At 36.8% G+C, this 19365-nt stretch overlaps 1 protein-coding gene across 1 annotated transcript in view; it reads left to right on the top strand.

Annotated features, from left to right (window-relative positions):
• The first annotated feature begins 1292 nt into the window (after nucleotides 1-1292).
• Nucleotides 1293-19365, top strand: part of LOC129565778 (serine/threonine-protein kinase Smg1) — a 70360-nt gene continuing 52287 nt past the window's right edge. Inside the window, exons 1-11 of the mRNA XM_055440994.1 lie at nucleotides 1293-1704; nucleotides 1788-5074; nucleotides 5146-6998; nucleotides 7056-7112; nucleotides 7187-8189; nucleotides 8277-8588; nucleotides 8688-8724; nucleotides 8818-8863; nucleotides 8953-9004; nucleotides 9302-9328; nucleotides 9428-9567. Coding sequence (XP_055296969.1) covers nucleotides 1559-1704; nucleotides 1788-5074; nucleotides 5146-6998; nucleotides 7056-7112; nucleotides 7187-8189; nucleotides 8277-8588; nucleotides 8688-8724; nucleotides 8818-8863; nucleotides 8953-9004; nucleotides 9302-9328; nucleotides 9428-9567 — 6960 coding nt within the window. The 5' untranslated portion in view covers nucleotides 1293-1558. The remainder of the gene's footprint in view (nucleotides 1705-1787; nucleotides 5075-5145; nucleotides 6999-7055; nucleotides 7113-7186; nucleotides 8190-8276; nucleotides 8589-8687; nucleotides 8725-8817; nucleotides 8864-8952; nucleotides 9005-9301; nucleotides 9329-9427; nucleotides 9568-19365) is intronic.

Genomic DNA, 19365 nt, shown 5'->3' on the forward strand with positions numbered 1-19365 from the left:
TTTTTTCTCTCTCTGTTTCTTTTCTCTCTTTGTTGCTCCTTTTCAATTTCGATAGAGCCAGTTCTAAATGATATTATCCCGAAAAAAATACATTCATTGCAAAGATGATAAAAAAACACACACACAAAACATTTTACTTGTTATTAAAATAACATTTAAAAGAAAAAAACATACAAACAATATGATAACTAAATGAATTTTATGATATATCATGTGTATGTAAAATAGCAAACAGAAAATTAAATAAAAAAACACACACACACAATTTGTACGTACCTATTAAGTGGCTAAGAGAATGAGAATATGAAGAAAATGAAAAAATCAATGTGTTATTTGTATTATAAAATAAAAAAACAACAAGAAAAAATAAATAAATCTATTTTGTCGGATTGTAAAAGCCACAGCTTTTGAAACAACATTTTTTATGTTGAAAATTTAGAGAAAAAAAAAATGAATATTTTCTTATACGAAATGGATTGTTAGGGACTGAAAGAAAAAAAAAGAATCAAGTTGAAGAAGAGTAATGGGATAGTAACAAAGTTACTTTGTATGTTTTATGTGAATATTATTATAAAAAGAATAAAGCACATAGCATTGCAAAGCACATGAACTTAAATCCGTCAATACATCGAACTATTTTGATGTCGCCAATTTCAAAATGAGATACAGAAAACAAAAATTACTACTACTGCTACACAATACAATTTTATTTTGACCCGTTTTATTTTCCTTTTTGTATAATGGTCAACGAAATTTTGCAACTGCATTTTTTTTTCTTGGCTCAGACACACACACAAACACACAAACACAAAACAACTCTTACATAATGTATAATCAATAAGCACCCTCTACTCTATGTTATATAAATGTTTAAAAAAAAAAGAATCATGAAAAAACAACAAGAAAAACTTCAATAAAAACTACTTATTCAAATAAATTGCGTCGTTTTTTTTTCTTGTACAATTCCAATAATATTTCGCAGCCCATCAGAGCATCAGTAAATTTGAGGTCTCCAGCTGTGTGAACCTGTTTCATTCACCCTGAAGTAAACAACTGTGTCTTCTAGAAATAATAAGGTGTATTATATTTATGTAAATGATATCATTGACTCATACATATCAGGATAAGTAGTAATTTGGTGCTTGAATAACAAAGGAATAATATCCATAATTGGACTAAAAAAAACAAACCCATAAGTCTCCTATTCCACACAAAAGTCACACTATTGTTTTTGATGAAAACGGCGGTTATCCAATGTTTACGAAAAAAATAATTGCTCATGCTATGGCATCAGGCAATCCACTTTCAAACGCATTGCAACGCATTCAAACGCATGGGATAACATGCTGTTGACAGTTGTCCATCAGATAAATAGTGAAACGTCAGTGGAAACGTTGCTGTCATTGCACAAGAAACAATATTTCTAATTTTAGTCAACACTCAGTTGTGAATGACGTTTTTCTCTTCGAAACAAAACAATTTAAGAACATTTTGAATACTAACGATTGGAGACAATTTAGCGGGAGGTTTTTGAGGAGATTTTTGCGCAACTAACGCTATGGACGATGATGACGATAATGAAAGTGTCATTTCGGTGAGTCGAACGAGCGAAAATAATGCTGTTGGCAGCAAAGTTGCGATTTTAAAAAGTTCCAAGGACTCGAGTTCATCGTCATCACGACGTGATCGACGTCGAAATCGAAGGTATGTGTTACGCTCTAAAATTCCATAAAATTATGTCAATGTGAAGTACAAGCGGTTAATTTGGAAACATTTGAAAATTGTAGCAAGGATGGTGATGGAAGCAATAAGCGTGTGGTGGTGTTGTTAAACGCAAACAGTGGTTCATCGAGGAGTCGAGGCTCTGGGGCAAAGGGGAACAGCAGTAATTCACAATCGGGAGCACAATGGTCCAATGATATGCGATATAGTTCGACGGAATTGCTCGACATAACCTCACTTTCCGAAGTTGGAGTGTATAACGGTGAAAGTTTGAACAGCAACAAAATTACAAATTTACTGGCTAATTTACCGGAAGACATGCGTATATCAAAGCTACTGCGACAGTTAAGCACCGAAAAAGATTCAGCCGAAGCACGGAAAATTTGCATGAAATTAAATATTGTCATCATGGACGGAACGAATTCCGGTTACATTCGTCGATCATTTGATATTCTCTCCGATCACATTTTACGAACATTTAAGGATGGTCCGATTGATGCGATGAACGATGTGGCCGGTGTCTTTGGCAAAATGGGATGGATCGTTCGATCCGATTTTTCCATTTATCGTCAATGGATTCAGAAAATGCATAAAATCGAACGCATTCGTGAATATGTACTGAAAGCCCTACAAGAAACACTCGAAATGGACGCAGTTAGCCGTGACATTCGCATGGATAACTGCAATCGAATCATCGAAATGCTTAAGGAATATCTAGATGGCACTGATAAACCAACACATTTTGTGGCTGTTACGAATGTGATTCAACAATTTGCTCACAATTATCCGAAATCATTTCAACCACATTTTGCCGATATTGTCGACTTTGTCATCGGATGGCATTTGGAAACGAATCAACTGTTGAGTATAAAACAACATTGCTCATTCATTTTGCAACAATTCAAACAATTTTGGCTGAACGATGTAAACTTCACAAGGAATTTACTGAACCAATTTCTGGAAGATATAATCAGCTACCGTGATGAAATTCAAAGCCAAATCGAAGCAGCGGCCGGAGGAAGCGGTAGTAGCACACCGACACCAGAGATATGCTTTGGATCTATTGTTGGCGCAACAAATTCGATTTTGAAATGTATCTATGATACTCCAGCCGTGCTTTGCAACCACATTGGCATTGATCTGCTGTCCGATATCATTCGAAGCGTTTTAGAAATGATCCAAGCCTTTGAACATGCACCACAGAAACACTATACACCCGAACAATGCGATATTATTTACATGTACGTGAATGAGCTGATTGTAATCGCTTTGGACTGTCGCAAAATTGGCGTCGAAGTAACCGATGTGATGCTTCTTGAAACGGTTGAATTGCAGCTGAATAACTTGAGCCCAACGGCAACATCAGATGAAAAGATTGTCATCATCCTGTTTGTCATTTATAAGTTGGTGTCGGAATTAAAATCAATGGTGCCGTTAGCCTTCATGCAAACGATATTCTCCATCGAATCAACGAACGTAATTCATCAGCTCAAGTTTTCGCGAAACAATCGAATCGTCAAATCAATTGTAAAAATCTACCAAACCGTGTTGAATTTAAAAAGTGTCGAAATGCTGCAAGAAGTCTATCGCCAGATTGTGGACGATTTGATGGTGGCCGTTAATGTGCTTCAATCGGAGAATGTAGATGAAATGGAGAATGCCATTTACACGAAAGAACAGGCGAAATGCATTGTGAACTTTTACCTCAGAACGATTTCAACGTTGGCCATAGCCTCTTCATCGATCATAGTGATGTGGGTACTTGAACCAAATATCTTGGAACTGCTCAGCGAACGGTTAAAATCAGCTGATTACGTACAGTGGTCACAATATCCCGAAACACATTTTGCCATTGTCAGTCTCTTGATCTCACACTGTCGTAATAACAATAACTTCATTGCATCCAGCACTCTATTGAATGAAGAGCTCACGAAAATCACCGATGTTTTTAGTAAATTTTCATTGGACGAAAGTGCGAACGCGAGTAGTTTTAGTGAATTTGTACCGGGTGCGGCTTCATTCAATGTGCCCGTGCAAAAACCGACTTCTGAATCATCGCCCACCGCCGGACATTTTGAAATAATTCTTAAGTACTTGTGCAAAATTCTGAAAAATCGTTCGCTCACCGAAAATTCCGTGGCCATTTTGTTGGAATGGTGTGAGAATTTATTCCGGCAAACGGCAATCTATGCGAATATATTGAAGAATAATGTGGAATTTTCGCAAATTTTGGAGTCAATTAGTCGCATTTCAAATGATATTCATGCAACGAAAAAGATTCAAGTGAAAGCAGCCGATTGTTATGATGCATTACTCACCTATGATGCGCTGCATTCGGATCTTATCGAAAGTATTTCGGAGATTTGTTGTGTAAAAATGTGCGTCAGTGATGATTTGATCCGGAAAAAATATTCGGATTTATTCGCCAAACTGCCACTGAATGTATCGCTAAAGCAAGTGAATCAATTTACCGGTTTGGCCAAAGCACAGCATCGTCAAATAAATAATATTCAACATTGGTATCTACGCACATCGAACCAGCAACGTGGTGGTGAGATGCGATCAAAATATGTTGTTGATTTCATACGTGCAATTAAAATCCGAGAAAGAAACTCAAGTGCTGCGGCCACCCACCAATATGAAATCATTGAAAATATCTTGAAGAATATTTTTATTCATTCGCAGAATTCGTGCGAAGGCGTTCAATCAAAGTCAAAACTCAATGAGATGGCCGACTTTTGTAAAGTGGCCATGGCCGATGTGCGTGTGCTGATCTCGTGGGCACAGTGGGAAACGGCACAATCGTGTGTGAACAATAAGTTGCGTACATTTTTGGGTAAGCCACAAGAAACCTTTCTCAAAATTGAATCACTAATCAAAGAAAACGCACGAATCCTATCAATGAAAGAGAAACTGAAAGTACCAAATGTTGATACAATACTGGCCAATCAACGGCATGCACGAATTTTATTAGGCTTCATGGAAGCGTTGGAAAAGTATATTTATAATGCATCCGAAGGAACAGTTTGTTTACCACCAGCCGAGAAACCAGCACGAACATTTTTCTCAGTGAATGCAAGCACTTGCAGTGAATGGTTTAACCGCATCCGTACCGCTGTCGATTTGGTCGCGTTGCACTGCATGGAACCCGAAATGGTGATTCGATACACGGAAAGTGTGTTGAAAAATTTGGCTGCAAATGGCAAACACATCGAACCACTGTTTGAACACACGCTGATGTCGCACACATGGGCGCTGTTGCGCAACAAAGAAGGCGATGCACTCGAAGGACTGTTTGTGTGGACAAAAGCCATTACGAAGAAGAAACACATGTGGATCAAAATGGCTGCAGGTAAATTGATGTGAATTTTTGGTTTGTTTTTCGAATTTGTACTGAATAAAAAGTGTCTATTTCTCTTTCAGAGCAAGCCAACGGTCATTTGGAAACAGCGACTACGGGATACAAGAATATTTTAGCCAATTTGGATGAATCAAAATCGGATGCGCATTTCAGAGAGTTTATTTTCGATCAGCTCACAATGTGTTTGGCCAACGCACAGGAATGGCAACAACTTCATGATGTGCTTCATGCTGAAGAGACTCGAAACATACCCAGAGTTACGATTCCATTGTTATCCGTTAATTCAAAACAAATCGAACACTTTATCGAATATCGAAAATCAAGCGATGATGCCATACTCGAGATGAGCGACTGGGAAATTTTGAATAACGATTCAAATGGCATTGCAAATGATTTTTCATATCATCGCTTACTTTCGTTGACCGAGAATACGATATGCAACATGAGCATGAAATCGCGAAATAATCATGTTTACAACACTGAGCTGGAGAAAGCATGTTTTGAAATTGTTCAAAGCGGATTGCAAGAGTGTCTTCGAACACGATCGCGTGAGCACCTCAACAATTTGGTGGTAATGAATCACATTTGCCATAAGGTTGCCAACCGAAAGTTGACTGGAGAACGTGAAAACACGCGCAGTCTATGTGTTGACAAAACATTTGGATCGACGGTGTTAACACTTCTCTTGAATTGGTCCGAGTATTTTGATAATGCCACCGAGGTTGGCGAACAAATTAACCTTGATCTACGGTTGGACGTTTGCTCAATGACCAGAAAAGAAGGAAATTTAACACATTGCCGAAAACAGTTGGAGATTTTCTTTGATAAAATCAACTTTTGCCCACAAATCGGATGCGTTGAATCGAATTTGGATTCGATTTGCGAACGTTTGATTGCCAGCGCTGAGAAACCGCAATGGGAAACGAATATTTGGAATAAAAATACCGTGAGAAGTGCTTATGAAATGTCCAAATGGCTCTATAGTTACCCGGATAAGAAAGAGACAGCTATTCAATTCGCTGCGGCCAATGCCATCACAATTGGTAACAGCTTGGAAATGATAAAAGGCTCAGAGGATGAACCTCTGATTCAACAGCGAATCGCACGTACTTTCCTAACCTTGGCCGAATGGTTACAATCGGAGAACGATCAATTTTTGATTGAATCAGCTGATAAACCCATTGGCAAGGTGATCAATTCATTAGAGGACGTTCGTTTGCGCAACTCCAGTTTAAAATCGGAACGCGAAGAAGTGACTTCGATCATATCACCGATTGATGTGGCGATTGGAAAGCTGTTAAGTCGCAGCGTTCAGCAATGCCCAGATTTGAGCAAAGCATATGGAGCCTATGGTAATTGGTGCTATCGATGGGGCCGTAAAATCGTTGAACTTCGCACCGAAAAAGATGAAAAAGCCGGCTTGCGATCGAATGATTTGCTCATCATCAAAGATTTAATACCGAATGCAAGTGCCAGTGACATTGATCTTATTTCTAATGTACTCGACGCTCACAAAGTCAGCGCAGAGGATGAGGAATTGGTCGTGTCTAATTCGGATAATATTTCATCTACCGAAATCATTGAACTACAACTACGACAAATTGCTATTTTGAGTGATTGCTCCACTGAAACTCTGCAGAAAATCATCGAAATTTGGCGCTTGGCAAATCGAAATATTTACAGCTTTTATGAAATGGCCGCAGAGGCCTACTTTAAATACCTTCAGCTTGCAACTCAAATGCAGGACGATGGTTTAGCCAATGTTACAAACATTGCCGATGATGGGAAATCAACTGAAAATTGTTCGGTTGTTACTGCGACGTTGAGAATTTTGCGCTTGATTGTGAAGCATGCACTTGGTTTGCAGGAAGTCTTGGAACACGGACTGGAAACCACACCAACTTCACCATGGAAGGTGAGAAAGCATTTTATTTTGCATCAAAATCGTTTCTAATTTCTGTTACCATTCCAGATTATCATCCCGCAACTTTTCTCCCGGCTTAACCATCACGAACCATACGTTCGAAAGGTATTTTATTATCGAAACATATATATATATATACAAATTTAGTGAAATGAAAATGTTATTTATCAATTGGAAAGCGTGTATCAGAGCTGTTATGCCGTGTTGCTCGTGATTCACCTCACTTAATCATATTCCCGGCTGTGGTTGGAGCTGCCCAAGACAAGCAACGTGTTAACATCACCGAATTATCATCATTCTCCGCCAGCAATCATCGGGACGTCCAATCGCCCAATTCGGCATTGACCATCTGCTTCAACTCTCTGCTAGACACACTCTCGAAACAAGCATCTGAACAAGTGCAACAGGTTCAGTTGATGGTGCGTGAACTGAAACGAATCACCTTGCTGTGGGAAGAATTATGGTTGTCATCGTTATCACAAGTGTACTCCGAATGTGCTAAACGAGTTGCAATCCTTGAGAATGACCTGGCGAAATTGGCCACCGAAGAGAGCAATACAAAGCAATTGGATGAAAATAAGCGTATTGTGCTTGCGGAGAAATACCGTGTGATTTTGCGTCCGATTTTGTTTGTCATGGAGCGTCTAAACGAAGCGACTTCCGTGAAGGCGGAAACAGCTAATGAATTGGCATTCCAAGAGCGATTCTCGACAGCTATTCAAGAGACAATACAATCGGTGAAGGAACCATTAAGCTTTGGCAGTTTATCACCCGACGGATGGGTCAAATTCAAGCAACTTTACACCATACTGCAACAACGTTCGCAAAAACGGTCATCCAGTCAATATAAAATGGTGGACATCAGTCCAGTGTTGGCTCAGATGAAAAATACCGTCATTTCAATGCCTGGAATTGAAAATCATCAAAACCGAAGTCGAAGTGATGGCGATCAAAATCGCTGGATTTACATTCGATCCGTTGATAATTTCGTACAAATTTTACCAACGAAAACTAAGCCGAAAAAGTTGGCATTTTATGGCAGCGACGGTCGTAAATACACCTATCTCTTCAAAGGTCTGGAAGATTTACATTTGGATGAACGTATCATGCAATTCTTATCGATAGCCAATTCAATGATGACCAAAACACGAACCACTTTCGGACAAACTACCAAATATCGCGGTAAATGTCAATATCAATATTTTATGTAACCATTTGTTTTTGTCCTTTCAAAGAATGTAATAAAAATTCTATTATTTTCGTCGGCAGCAAAACATTATTCGGTTACGCCTCTTGGTAACCATTCCGGTCTAATCAGTTGGGTGGATGGAATGACGCCGATATTTGCGTTGTATAAAAAATGGCAACAGCGTCAAGCGACGAGTCCCAAAAAGGAAAAGAGTCCATCAAATGCGACAACAAATGCTAAGAATACGCCACCGCAAGCAATTCCACGACCATCCGAACTGTATTTCCAGAAGTTAACGCCTCTCCTCAACAAACACAATATCAAAGCGAACCAAAGCAGCCGAAAAGAATGGCCTTTACAAGTACTAAAGGAAGTCCTTGCGGAGCTCACTGGTATGCCAATCAAATTACACCCAATCATCAAACAAATTAACATTAATACTACGACATTTTGTGTTTATTTTTTCCTCTTTCTTATTCCCACTACATCAGCTGAAACACCACGCGATCTTCTTGCCAAAGAACTATGGTTTGTGATAATTCTATTTTAAGACTAAATCGAAAAAAAAGAAAAATACCTCAAGAAATGATTGATTTTTTTGTTTTTGTTTACGTCGAACAGGTGCTACAGTACCAACGCAGCAGAATGGCGCCAAGTTATTCGTAATGTAAGGCATTTTTTCATTGTTTTCGATTTTGTTTTTGTTTATACCGTTCAAATCAATCTAATTATACACCATTTTACCTTCATTTTCAGTATGCTCAATCGCTTGCTGTGATGAGTGTTATTGGCTACGTCATCGGATTAGGTCAGTTGATTGACAGTGCATCTCAATTGAAAGTTTTTTTCGCTCCACCTTGAGGTTGACTCGAAAACAATTCTCTTCTTTTATTATAGTAGTTTTTGCTATGGAAACTTTTTCTTACAGCATTTTTCTTGCCTTTTTTTCGTTTTTTTTTCGAGAATTTTTTTCCATTTTAAAGTCTTGACTTCATCAAACTAAAAAAAATTTCTACCAAGACTTTCCCTAGTTTTCTCGTTTCCAAAAACTTCACTTCTGCGAATTGATTTTAATTAATTTTTGCAATGTTTTACACAACCACAGGTGACAGACATTTGGATAATATTTTAGGTAAGAACACGAAGCGGGGCTGGTTTGAATGGTGACTGCGATGATTGTCACATTTCAACTACAATGGTTTAATCATTTTGTGAAATGTTTCCATTGCAGTTGATTTAATGACTGGTGAAATTTTGCACATTGACTACAATGTGTGCTTTGAAAAAGGGAAAACGTTGCGAGTACCAGAGAAAGTGCCGTTCCGCATGACGTCAAATTTACAAGAAGCGCTCGGTGTAACGGGCATTGAGGTGAGTGAAAATATTTTCTTTTGTTCCAAACTCACACCGAACCGCTTTGTTTTCAGCGCGGTTATTTTTCGTACAAAAGTAAAATCCATTACAAATCGCTCGTATTGTCCACTGCATTTCCTATTGGGAAATGTTGTTCTGGTGTTTCTATGAAGAAATTCCATCAGCATCCGGTAAAGTTACTGAAAATTCCTAGCCACTACCTTATTTACCGTCGAGAATTCATCAGAATGTAATATGACGAATAAATTATTTTGTTGACGCTAGTGCAAAAACCTAGCATTGGTTCCATCAGCAAACCGATTTATTCATGAATCGCATAAAATATAGATTCCATTTTCGGTGAATAGTTGAGAATTTCATCGAATTTTCCGCTTTGTAATGAGAGTACTTCTGTCTTGAAATGATTCAGTAAATATGCCATTAGTGTAACAAATCGTTGAATTGGGAAATGGCTCACATACTTTCGATTCGCATATACACTAGACTGTACGGAATTTACTCGATTTCAAATCAACATAGCTTGTCTGATTCCTTGTGCCCAACAGAGTATTTTGATATAAAAAATTTATTCCAAAATTATTTCTTCGCGATCAAAATTGAAAAAAATAATAATAATGATTTGTAAGGTTTTACGCACGAAAGGCAAGATGTCTACTTCAAAAACATTTCAATATCTTCAATACATTCACACATCACCGTTAACTGTTCTTGTGTGTGTCGCATTTTTTTCTTCTCTACAACACACGTCAATGCGACAATTGGCACATAGGCTACGTGTGTGTTTGTTTTGGAATACGTTACCGAGTTCTATTGAACTGAAATGCAAAGGTAGCCTGATTGACCGTTTGGATTGTCACATAAAAATGCGCGGTTTTCAAATTGGCAAAGAAATTCAATTTTTGTGCGCCAATTCAAAAACCAAAAAAACGAGCCGTTTTCAAAATGACACATTTTTCTAAATTGGCATACAAAAATACACCTATTCCGAATTGGCGCACAAAAATTAAATTTCTTTGCCAATTTGAAAACCGCACGTTTTTATGTGACAATCCAAAAAAACAAGCCATTTTCGAAACGACTCATTTTTCTGAATTGGCATACAAAAATACACCGATTTCGAATTGGCGCACAAAAATTAAATTTCTTTACCAATTTGAAAACCGCGCGTTTTTATGTGACAATCCAAAAAAACGGGCCGTATCCGAAACGACTCATTTTTCTAAATTGGCACACAAAAATACACCGATTCCGAATTGGCGCACAAAAATTAAATTTCTTTACCAATTTGAAAACCGCGCGTTTTTATGTGACAATCCAAACGGTCAATCAGGCTACTTTTGCATTTTAGTTCAATAGAACTCGGCAATGTATTCCTAAACAAACACACACGTAGCCTATGTGTCAATTGTCGCATTGACGTGTGTTGTAGAGAAAAAAATTGCGACACACACAAGAACAGTTAACGGTGATGTGTGAATGTATTGAAGATATTGAAATGTTTTTGAAGTAGACATCTTGCCTTTCGTGCGTAAAACCTTACAAATCATTACTATTATTTTTTTCAATTTTGATCGCGAAGAAATAATTTTGGAATAAATTTTTTATATCAAAATACTCTGTTGGGCACAAGGAATAAGACAAGCTATGTTGATTTGAAATCGGGTAAATTCCGTACAGTCTAATATACACACGCACGCACAATATGCAAGTGGTTTGAGCAACAACTATTGTGTGTTGCTGTGCAGAAAATAAACTCGAAAATATCGATGAAATTTTTATTGTGCAATAAAGTTCTGCAATGCATTTTCATCGGTAGATTCCATTGTTACCACTTGCTCGAACGCGCGCGCCTCCGCACATACCGTTTTGTAAATTTACTGGCTGTCAATTCAATGTTGCTGTGTAAACAGCGTGTGTGTGTATGTGTGTGTGTGTGTGTTTGCTCTGCATGGACAGCAGCAGCGGCAGCATCATGTTTGTATCCGATGAACCGTTTTTTTCCCACAACCTCAATCCATTTATAATACATTATTTAAGCTGTGTCGCTGGGAAAATGAAAGCAATCACAACCAAGCCCAACAATATGCACATCCGAACCGACAGGCTTCTTCTGAGCCAATGTGTCAACTGGGAAATAAGGATGAACAAATAGAACAGTTTGACTGTATGGCTTCGCCTGTGCCATATATTAATCATTGTGTAGCGGTCACAGGCTCACTATAATGTCGTATACTGTAAAGATAGAAATTGTTGGCGTACACCTACTTTTCGTGCGTTTTGTGTTGTCTCTTTTTCTGTGTATAAAATTCCTCGATGTTTTTGTAGACCTAAGGGCTTCCAAACACAAACACAGCGAGAGCCAAAGCAGAAAAAATGAACAAAAAAGAATGTGCAGTTTTTGTTCATGAGAAACGACTTTATTGAAAAACTCTAAACGTCTTCCATCTCTCTATGGAAGGTGAACAAAATGGAAAAAGGGAATTTGTGCGTTTTTCCACCTGACACAAATCCATTTGAGATGAGTGAAACCGTCAGCACTTTATAATTCCCACAAACGGAATAAGTGAACAGAATCGGAATTTTATTCAAAGTAGAAAAAAACATAAAAAATCCTCGGGTGTACATGAGCGTACTCTTGCATACTCGCAAATGAATCAATACGCTCGGAATCAATTTTTTTCCCTCGCCAACTTAAAAGAGTTCATCTGGTTGAAACCAATTTTTTGTTTGCATTTTTCAAATAAAACTTTCAAGTGGATGCGAAAGTAAGATAAACCAACAAATCGAAAAAATTTGTTTTGTGAAAAATGCATTTTTATTTATGTAATACTTTAATTAACACTATGTATTGTATATGGGTCGCCACACGAACTGGGTCAATCAATTGATTCATTCTTTTTTTCCTATCTCTCTCTGAAAAACTTCATCTCACAACGCATCACATGTTCAAGCGAAACGAAAAAAAAACAAGAGAATAGAGAAATTCCACACTGACAATGTGCCGCTTGGATAATGGTTACAAAATAAATTTCATTCGATAGCATCGACCAACCACTGGCAATTTTCCGTTATGAACGCACGCACTGGCAAGAAAATCTCATAGAATGCAGCAGAGATAACGGAAAAGAGTTGACGAGCTGCCTTTTTTAATATCATCCAACGGTATGATACGCTTGCTGCACGTTGCAATAGGAGACGGCAGCAGTAAGCATTCGAGTTGGGACTTTTTTCTCTGTCGCAATTGCATTGATTAATGTGCCAAGCGTTGTTTAAATTTCTGGGAAAGCTTTTACAGCAAAGCTGATGTACAATATACAGCCGATGATAAAACAGTGGAGATTAGCACAGCAGAAGTGTGTCATGCATCGGTATACAATCAACTCGAAGAACTATTCAGAACACTGCGGATAACGTTGAACTGCTTCAATTTTACACGACAATATAACATCTATCGAACCGTGGTGTGACCGATAAGACCTTACATTTTCTGCGAATTATTTGATATTTCCTAGTTTCAAATGAGGATTTGTGGCATACAACACCGGTTCACTTTGATGACTCTACAAACTTTCCATAATCACAAACTTAAACTAGTGAAATTTCAATGGGTGCTGTGTTGTGACAAAGCTGCCATAGTTTGTTCAAATGATCAATGTGTTGAAAATATTTTCACTTCGAATACCAATTCCAATGTAAGTGGATCCATTTGCAAAGAGACTCTTCGCGAAAACGTAATTAAAACCTGTATGCAATTACACATCATCCGCATCTTCGTCTCTCACACTCTCGCTCTCCCTGCACACCAACCGCCCTACGATTCAATTAAAATTTAATGTAATCCTATTTGAAAAAAATGACTAAAGTAGCTGCCAGGCAATAAATCCAATGTAAAGCTTCGACGATGTGGTGATGTTCGTTTTTTTCCGCTTCATCGAAAGTTTGTACAATGTGGCCATTCATTTTTATACAAATGCGTAGGAGTAAATAGCATTTTTTATGGCAATAACAATTTACAATTCTCTGTTATAAATTACTCACGCTGCAAGGCATTGTTTGAAAATAAAGTTTCATGCTTGTCATCACAATGGAAAAACTGTGGCACTAACCCTACAAGAATTTTGCGACAACGTTTACGCAAACGTATCGCCAGCCTTCTGCAATAGTTGTCACAAAATGCATGAACTGCGATCAACTTCATCCAAATTTAGCTTGTTGTATTTTTAAAGGCTGCAATGGCTGATTATTCTCCTCAATAATTATTTTAAATAAGTTTTTATTTCTCATTAGCAACGATGAGCAACATGAAAAGTTTAAATAAAACCATTTAAAATTATATTTTCAATGTAATGAAGTTGGATACCATTCGAATTTACAGGTTTACGCAATGCGATATGTCGGCGTTAACCTCAATGTATCGCAAAATTCTTGTAGGGTAAACACATGACTGTAACATCGTTTACAAAATGGGCTGTTTTCACCGTTTTTTTTCTCGCTTTTTCGAGATTTACGTAAAATAAAATCCATTGACTCACATGAGATGCATCCATGGAGGCATTAAAGGTGATTACATTAAACCATCACGTAGTCAGCAGAATGTATTTAAAAATTTGTAAACATTTTACCATGTCACTAGTTACATCATTTAACACTTTGACGGTTCTTCACACTATTTCTGTTCTTTGGGGACTCCAGGGCCCCATATGTACTTCATATGAAATCTGGACTGTGATAAGAGATAACAAAATAGTGTCTGAGGTAAAGTTGTAATACTCGAGGTTTGCTATAATTTTGCTGCAGCAAATATTGCTTATCTCTTATCAGTTCCGTGAAAAAACTCGAAAAACCGCGAAAAACCGCGAAAATCGCGAAATTTTCCCACCTTATTTTTAGTGAAGCTGATAAGAAATAAGAGACTTGCTTCTTCGGCAGAAATGTAGAGCAGGTCGAATACTACAACTTTGCCACAGACACCAAGTCGTTATCTCTTATCAGTTACGCGAAAAAATGATAAGGAAAAATTCGCGGTTTCCGCGTAACTGATAAGAGATAACGACTTGATGTCTATGGCGAAGTTGTAGTACTCAAGCTGCTCTACAACTTTACCGAAAATTATCTTGTTATCTCTTATCAGTTTCGCCGAATACGCGAGAAACCGTTGAAAACCGCGAAAAAACGCGTTTTTCTTATCATTTTTCACGGAACTGATAAGAGATAACGAGATGGTGTCTATGGCAAAGTTGTAGCTCTGGTCGAGTACTATAATTTGCCACAGACCCCAAGTCGTTATCTCTTATCAGTTACGCGAAAAAATGATAAGAAAACATTCGCGTTTTTCACGATTTTCTGCGGTTTCTCGCGCATTCCGCGAAACTGATAAGAGACAACGAGATGGTGTCTATAACAAAGTTGTAGAACAGCTTGAGTACTAAAATTTTGTTACAAGCACCAAGTTGTTATCTATAAGTTACGCAAAAAGCCGCGAAAACCGTGAGAAACGCGATTTTTTTCTTATCATTTTTTCGCGTACTGATAAAAGATAACGACTTGGTGTCTGTAGTGAAGTTGTAGTACCTTGACCAGAACTACAACTTTGCCATAGACACCATCTCGTTATCTCTTATCAGTTCCTTGAAAAATGAGAAACTATGAATTCGCCTATGAATTTACCTATTACTTTTCCTATTACTTTTGTAAAGGGTTAACCTCATAGCCTGGCTTCAGGCCGCCACTATTGTGGCGCTCGTTGCGGTAGCCTCGGTAAGTAGCTTCGTTGCCAATGGTTGTCAACAACCCTATCGGGAGACTGGCACATTCGAAATTGTGCCATTTTCAACATAGCCAATTGAGCGAGAACAAGAGGTATAACATACAATAACATAGAATCAGCGCATTGGACGAGCTAAATATTTGGTTCAAGAAATGCGGATAAATGAAACATGCAAAATGAATGCCGTATGATTGAACATTTATTTTGTTAAAAAAAAAAAAAAATTGTGTTTTTTTAATAATAAAATCAAATAAAATGAAAATGTGCATGTTACACCAACACAAAATCAAAAAAGATGAGGTTATGTTTGAAATGACTCGTCATGATACACACAATGGCACATTTGAGAATGTGCCACACTCTCGATAGGGATCATACAAATGTCAAACGTAGTCAGCTTGTCAATTACAACCGGGGCCTGGTTAACCTATTACTTCTACTATCACTATTACATGTAATAGGAAAAGTAATAGTAATAGGTTCATCCTATTACAAAAGTAATAGGAAAAGTAATAGGTAAATGTAATAGCCTATTTTTGTAATAGCCTGTAATAGTAATAGTAATAGTAATGCCTATTACATTCCTATTATTTTTTCAATTTTTTTTTTTCCAAAGTTTCATATAAAAAAAAAAAAATTTTACGCCAGACGCATTTTTTATGAGAAAAAATGAGTCTGCCAAAAAAATCTAAATTTTTTACATGAAACTTTCCGATTTTTTTTAAGAAAAAGTTTCATGTAAAAAATTTAGATTTTTTTTGGCAGACTCATTTTTTCTCATAAAAAATGCGTCTGGCGTGAAATTTTTTTTTTTTTGATATGAAACTTTGGAAAAAAAATTTTTTTGAAAAAATAATAGGAATGTAATAGGCATTACTATTACTATTACTATTACAGGCTTTTACAAATATAGGCTATTACATTTACCTATTACTTTCCCTATTACTTTTGTGGCATGGTGAACCTATTACTATTACTATTACTATTACATGTAATAGTAATAGTAATAGTAATAGGTAATTTTTTTTACAAAAGTAATAGGAAAGTAATAGTAATAGGTGATCCTATTACAAAAGTAATAGTAATAGGTAATAGGCATTACATTTTTTTACTTCTATAACGACTTGATGTCTACGGCGAAGTTGTAGTACATAAACTAGTCTACAACACTGCTACCGACACAAAGTCGATATCTCTTATCATAGTCCAGTTATAATATAAAATAGCCATGTGGCCCTGTGGTCCCCAAAGAACAACAGCGTAACATGTTTTTCGGAAGGCTGTATTTTACACATACTCACACATATGCATATGTGTATATGTCATTCGTGTAGAGAAATGTTCAATCTATACAATGAGACTTAACTCCGGTTAGTTTATACACTGTTTAGTACTTTTATTCAACTTTAAATTTCGCTTGGGACCCTGGATTCCCCAAAAACCGGCATAGTGTTAAACATGTAACCAATTTGCTGAAAATTTAAATCGAAAAGAGATTAAAAGATGAAGCTTAGTTTAGACAACATACTTGCTCACAGAAATGTTAGCTGGTGTTTCGACGAAACAGTATGATTAAAGATAGATGAACTCAGGCACGCATAAGCTGGTTTACAATTTCTAACTACGTTGCCAATCATCATCGATATCATCATCGCAACAATCCCAATGAATACAAGAACAAACTTCAAATTCATTTTTGTAATTGCTCGACAATCACTGCGATTTCAAACAATAAACTATTTTATAGGTAACTGAATCTTGGGCTCTGTGGTACTGCGCCGATATTCAGTTTATTTAGAGTTTATGTTCTTAATTATATCGGGTGTCAGGAAACTTGCACTCTGTTATCGTAATCTGTTGATTATTCCAGCTTTACGTAACCTGGTAACCACGGTGGAAATTAATTTGTTCAAGTTCACCACTACCTAAAACTTCTTGAGAAAGAAGAAAATGAAACAAACTCAGAGAAATATAAATGTCATCTACTCCCAAAGGACTCTGTTTCTCAACGGTTCAATTGGAATTTTTTCTGCAATATGCATTTGCATTACCTTAATTACCGGAACAAATTGATTTGAGACGGGCATTTTACTGATCCAATATTGAGCTCTGTAAAATCATTTAAATCCCTCATTGTATTGCGTGTTAATTAATCTTGGTCGTTCAATTTCAATCGTCGTAAATTGTTCTTCGAGTTGAAAGTTCATATTTTTTAAGCTGCATTAAATTTTCAGTCACTCATCATATCGAGTATGAAGCCAGTATTTGATACTCGATTGAGAGATACAGTCGAAACTACAGCATGACATTGAACCACTTTTGTGGAATAAGGCTGATATTTATGTGTGAATCGATGTTCATCATTGAATTTGGAATCAGGAAACTTGTTCGCTGTAAGCACCATCATAATTGATTAGTTTGATTTTACATCCATCAGCTATGGTGGAAAATAATTTGCATGAACTCCTTATCTTTTATCAGACAATTCCGGAGGAATTATGATGAATTTAATTATATACAAATGTTGCCCACTGCCAAGGGACTTCTTGTCTCGTGTGTCTTTTCATCAATCTTCATTTGCAATTGGATCATCACTTTAATTGAAGACTCAATATCGAATACAGGCTCTTAAAATTCATTCAGAACGCTTATCCCATTAATTGGTTGATCAAAATGACCGATTTATCCATAAATAACTTAATTTAAATTGGCATACATTTGATTATACACCAAATAAATTGAATTCTCGTGATGGGAATCTAATTGAATACACAAATGCTGACAAAGGTCACCTGAATTGAAAAGTATTTGGTCGGAATCTTTGCAGTACAAAGAGAACAACTATGAAGTTGAAAAAACTATTAGTTTATAAATTACGGAGGTACATTTCTGTGAGTTAAATATGCGTACCGCCCACTATCAACGTCATTCAACTCACAAGTGCAACCTGAAGAACGAGTCACCGAGGCGGCACGAACTTGAAGAATTTTTATAGAATAAAAACAGTTCATGGATAACTTTGGTGCCGAACCACATTGCCCACTATTACCATCACTACAACCCCAATAAATGCATTGTCGAGCTTTTAATTTAATTTAAACACTTTTTCAACTCTCTCTCAAAGTCTGAAACTCGATACTATCAACTATTTGCAAGCTTCAGTTAAAAATAGTGAACTCATCCAATTTCAGGGAACATTTTCGAAGATACGGTAATTTATTAAATTGATTTTTGACAGAATTATTCTGTCAGAATTATTTCGAATACTGAGTAAATTGACAATTCTCGAGAAATTAGCCATGAAAATAAAAACTTCATCCAATGCATTTCTACATTTGACCACCAATCTTCATTCACAATTGCCTCAATACGTAAATCCAATCGAAAGCATTACGTGCATGTCAATCAAGCAAAAAATATTATGAGTATGTAATTACAATGCCTTGTAAATGTTGCGACTATTTTAAAACTGACCTTGATATTTATTATGGCCAAAATAGATGTCTATCGATTGGACAAAATGTTGAAAATATTCTATGAAGCAAGAAGAATTTCTCGAGCAGCGCTTATATTTCGCCCACGAACGAGTGTTGTCAAGACACGATTCTTGATGCAAATCTTACCACGCTTTTCATCTCATTTCGAAATCCATGTGCATATTTCCTTTCATATACGTTTCTAATGATAGCCCAAGCAAAGTTTTTCCTGCACGTAGCTCATTTCATTTCAATACTCTATCTCAATCTCCTGTGAGTTAATAACAAGCAACAACAATTGAATTATCATGAAAGTTTCCTTTCCATAGAAAAAAATATCATCAAATGTATTTGGCTTCACGCGGAAGTGGCGATTCCAGCAAATGGAATAAACTGCCATTGAAAATTAAGGGCAAAGTCATTAAGAGCTGTTGTGGAAAGTATGAACTGTTACAATGGAAAAAATACAAAAAAGCGACACATCAATAGGACAAAATTGAAGTGAATATGGATGGAGAAGTTTGAAAAACTGTTTGCCTATTCAAAATATTT

Source organism: Sitodiplosis mosellana, unplaced genomic scaffold (genome assembly GCF_009176505.1).
Source record: "Sitodiplosis mosellana isolate CC-2019 unplaced genomic scaffold, AAFC_SMos_1.0 Smas_scaffold_3, whole genome shotgun sequence".
Classification (NCBI taxonomy): Eukaryota; Metazoa; Arthropoda; class Insecta; order Diptera; family Cecidomyiidae; genus Sitodiplosis; species Sitodiplosis mosellana.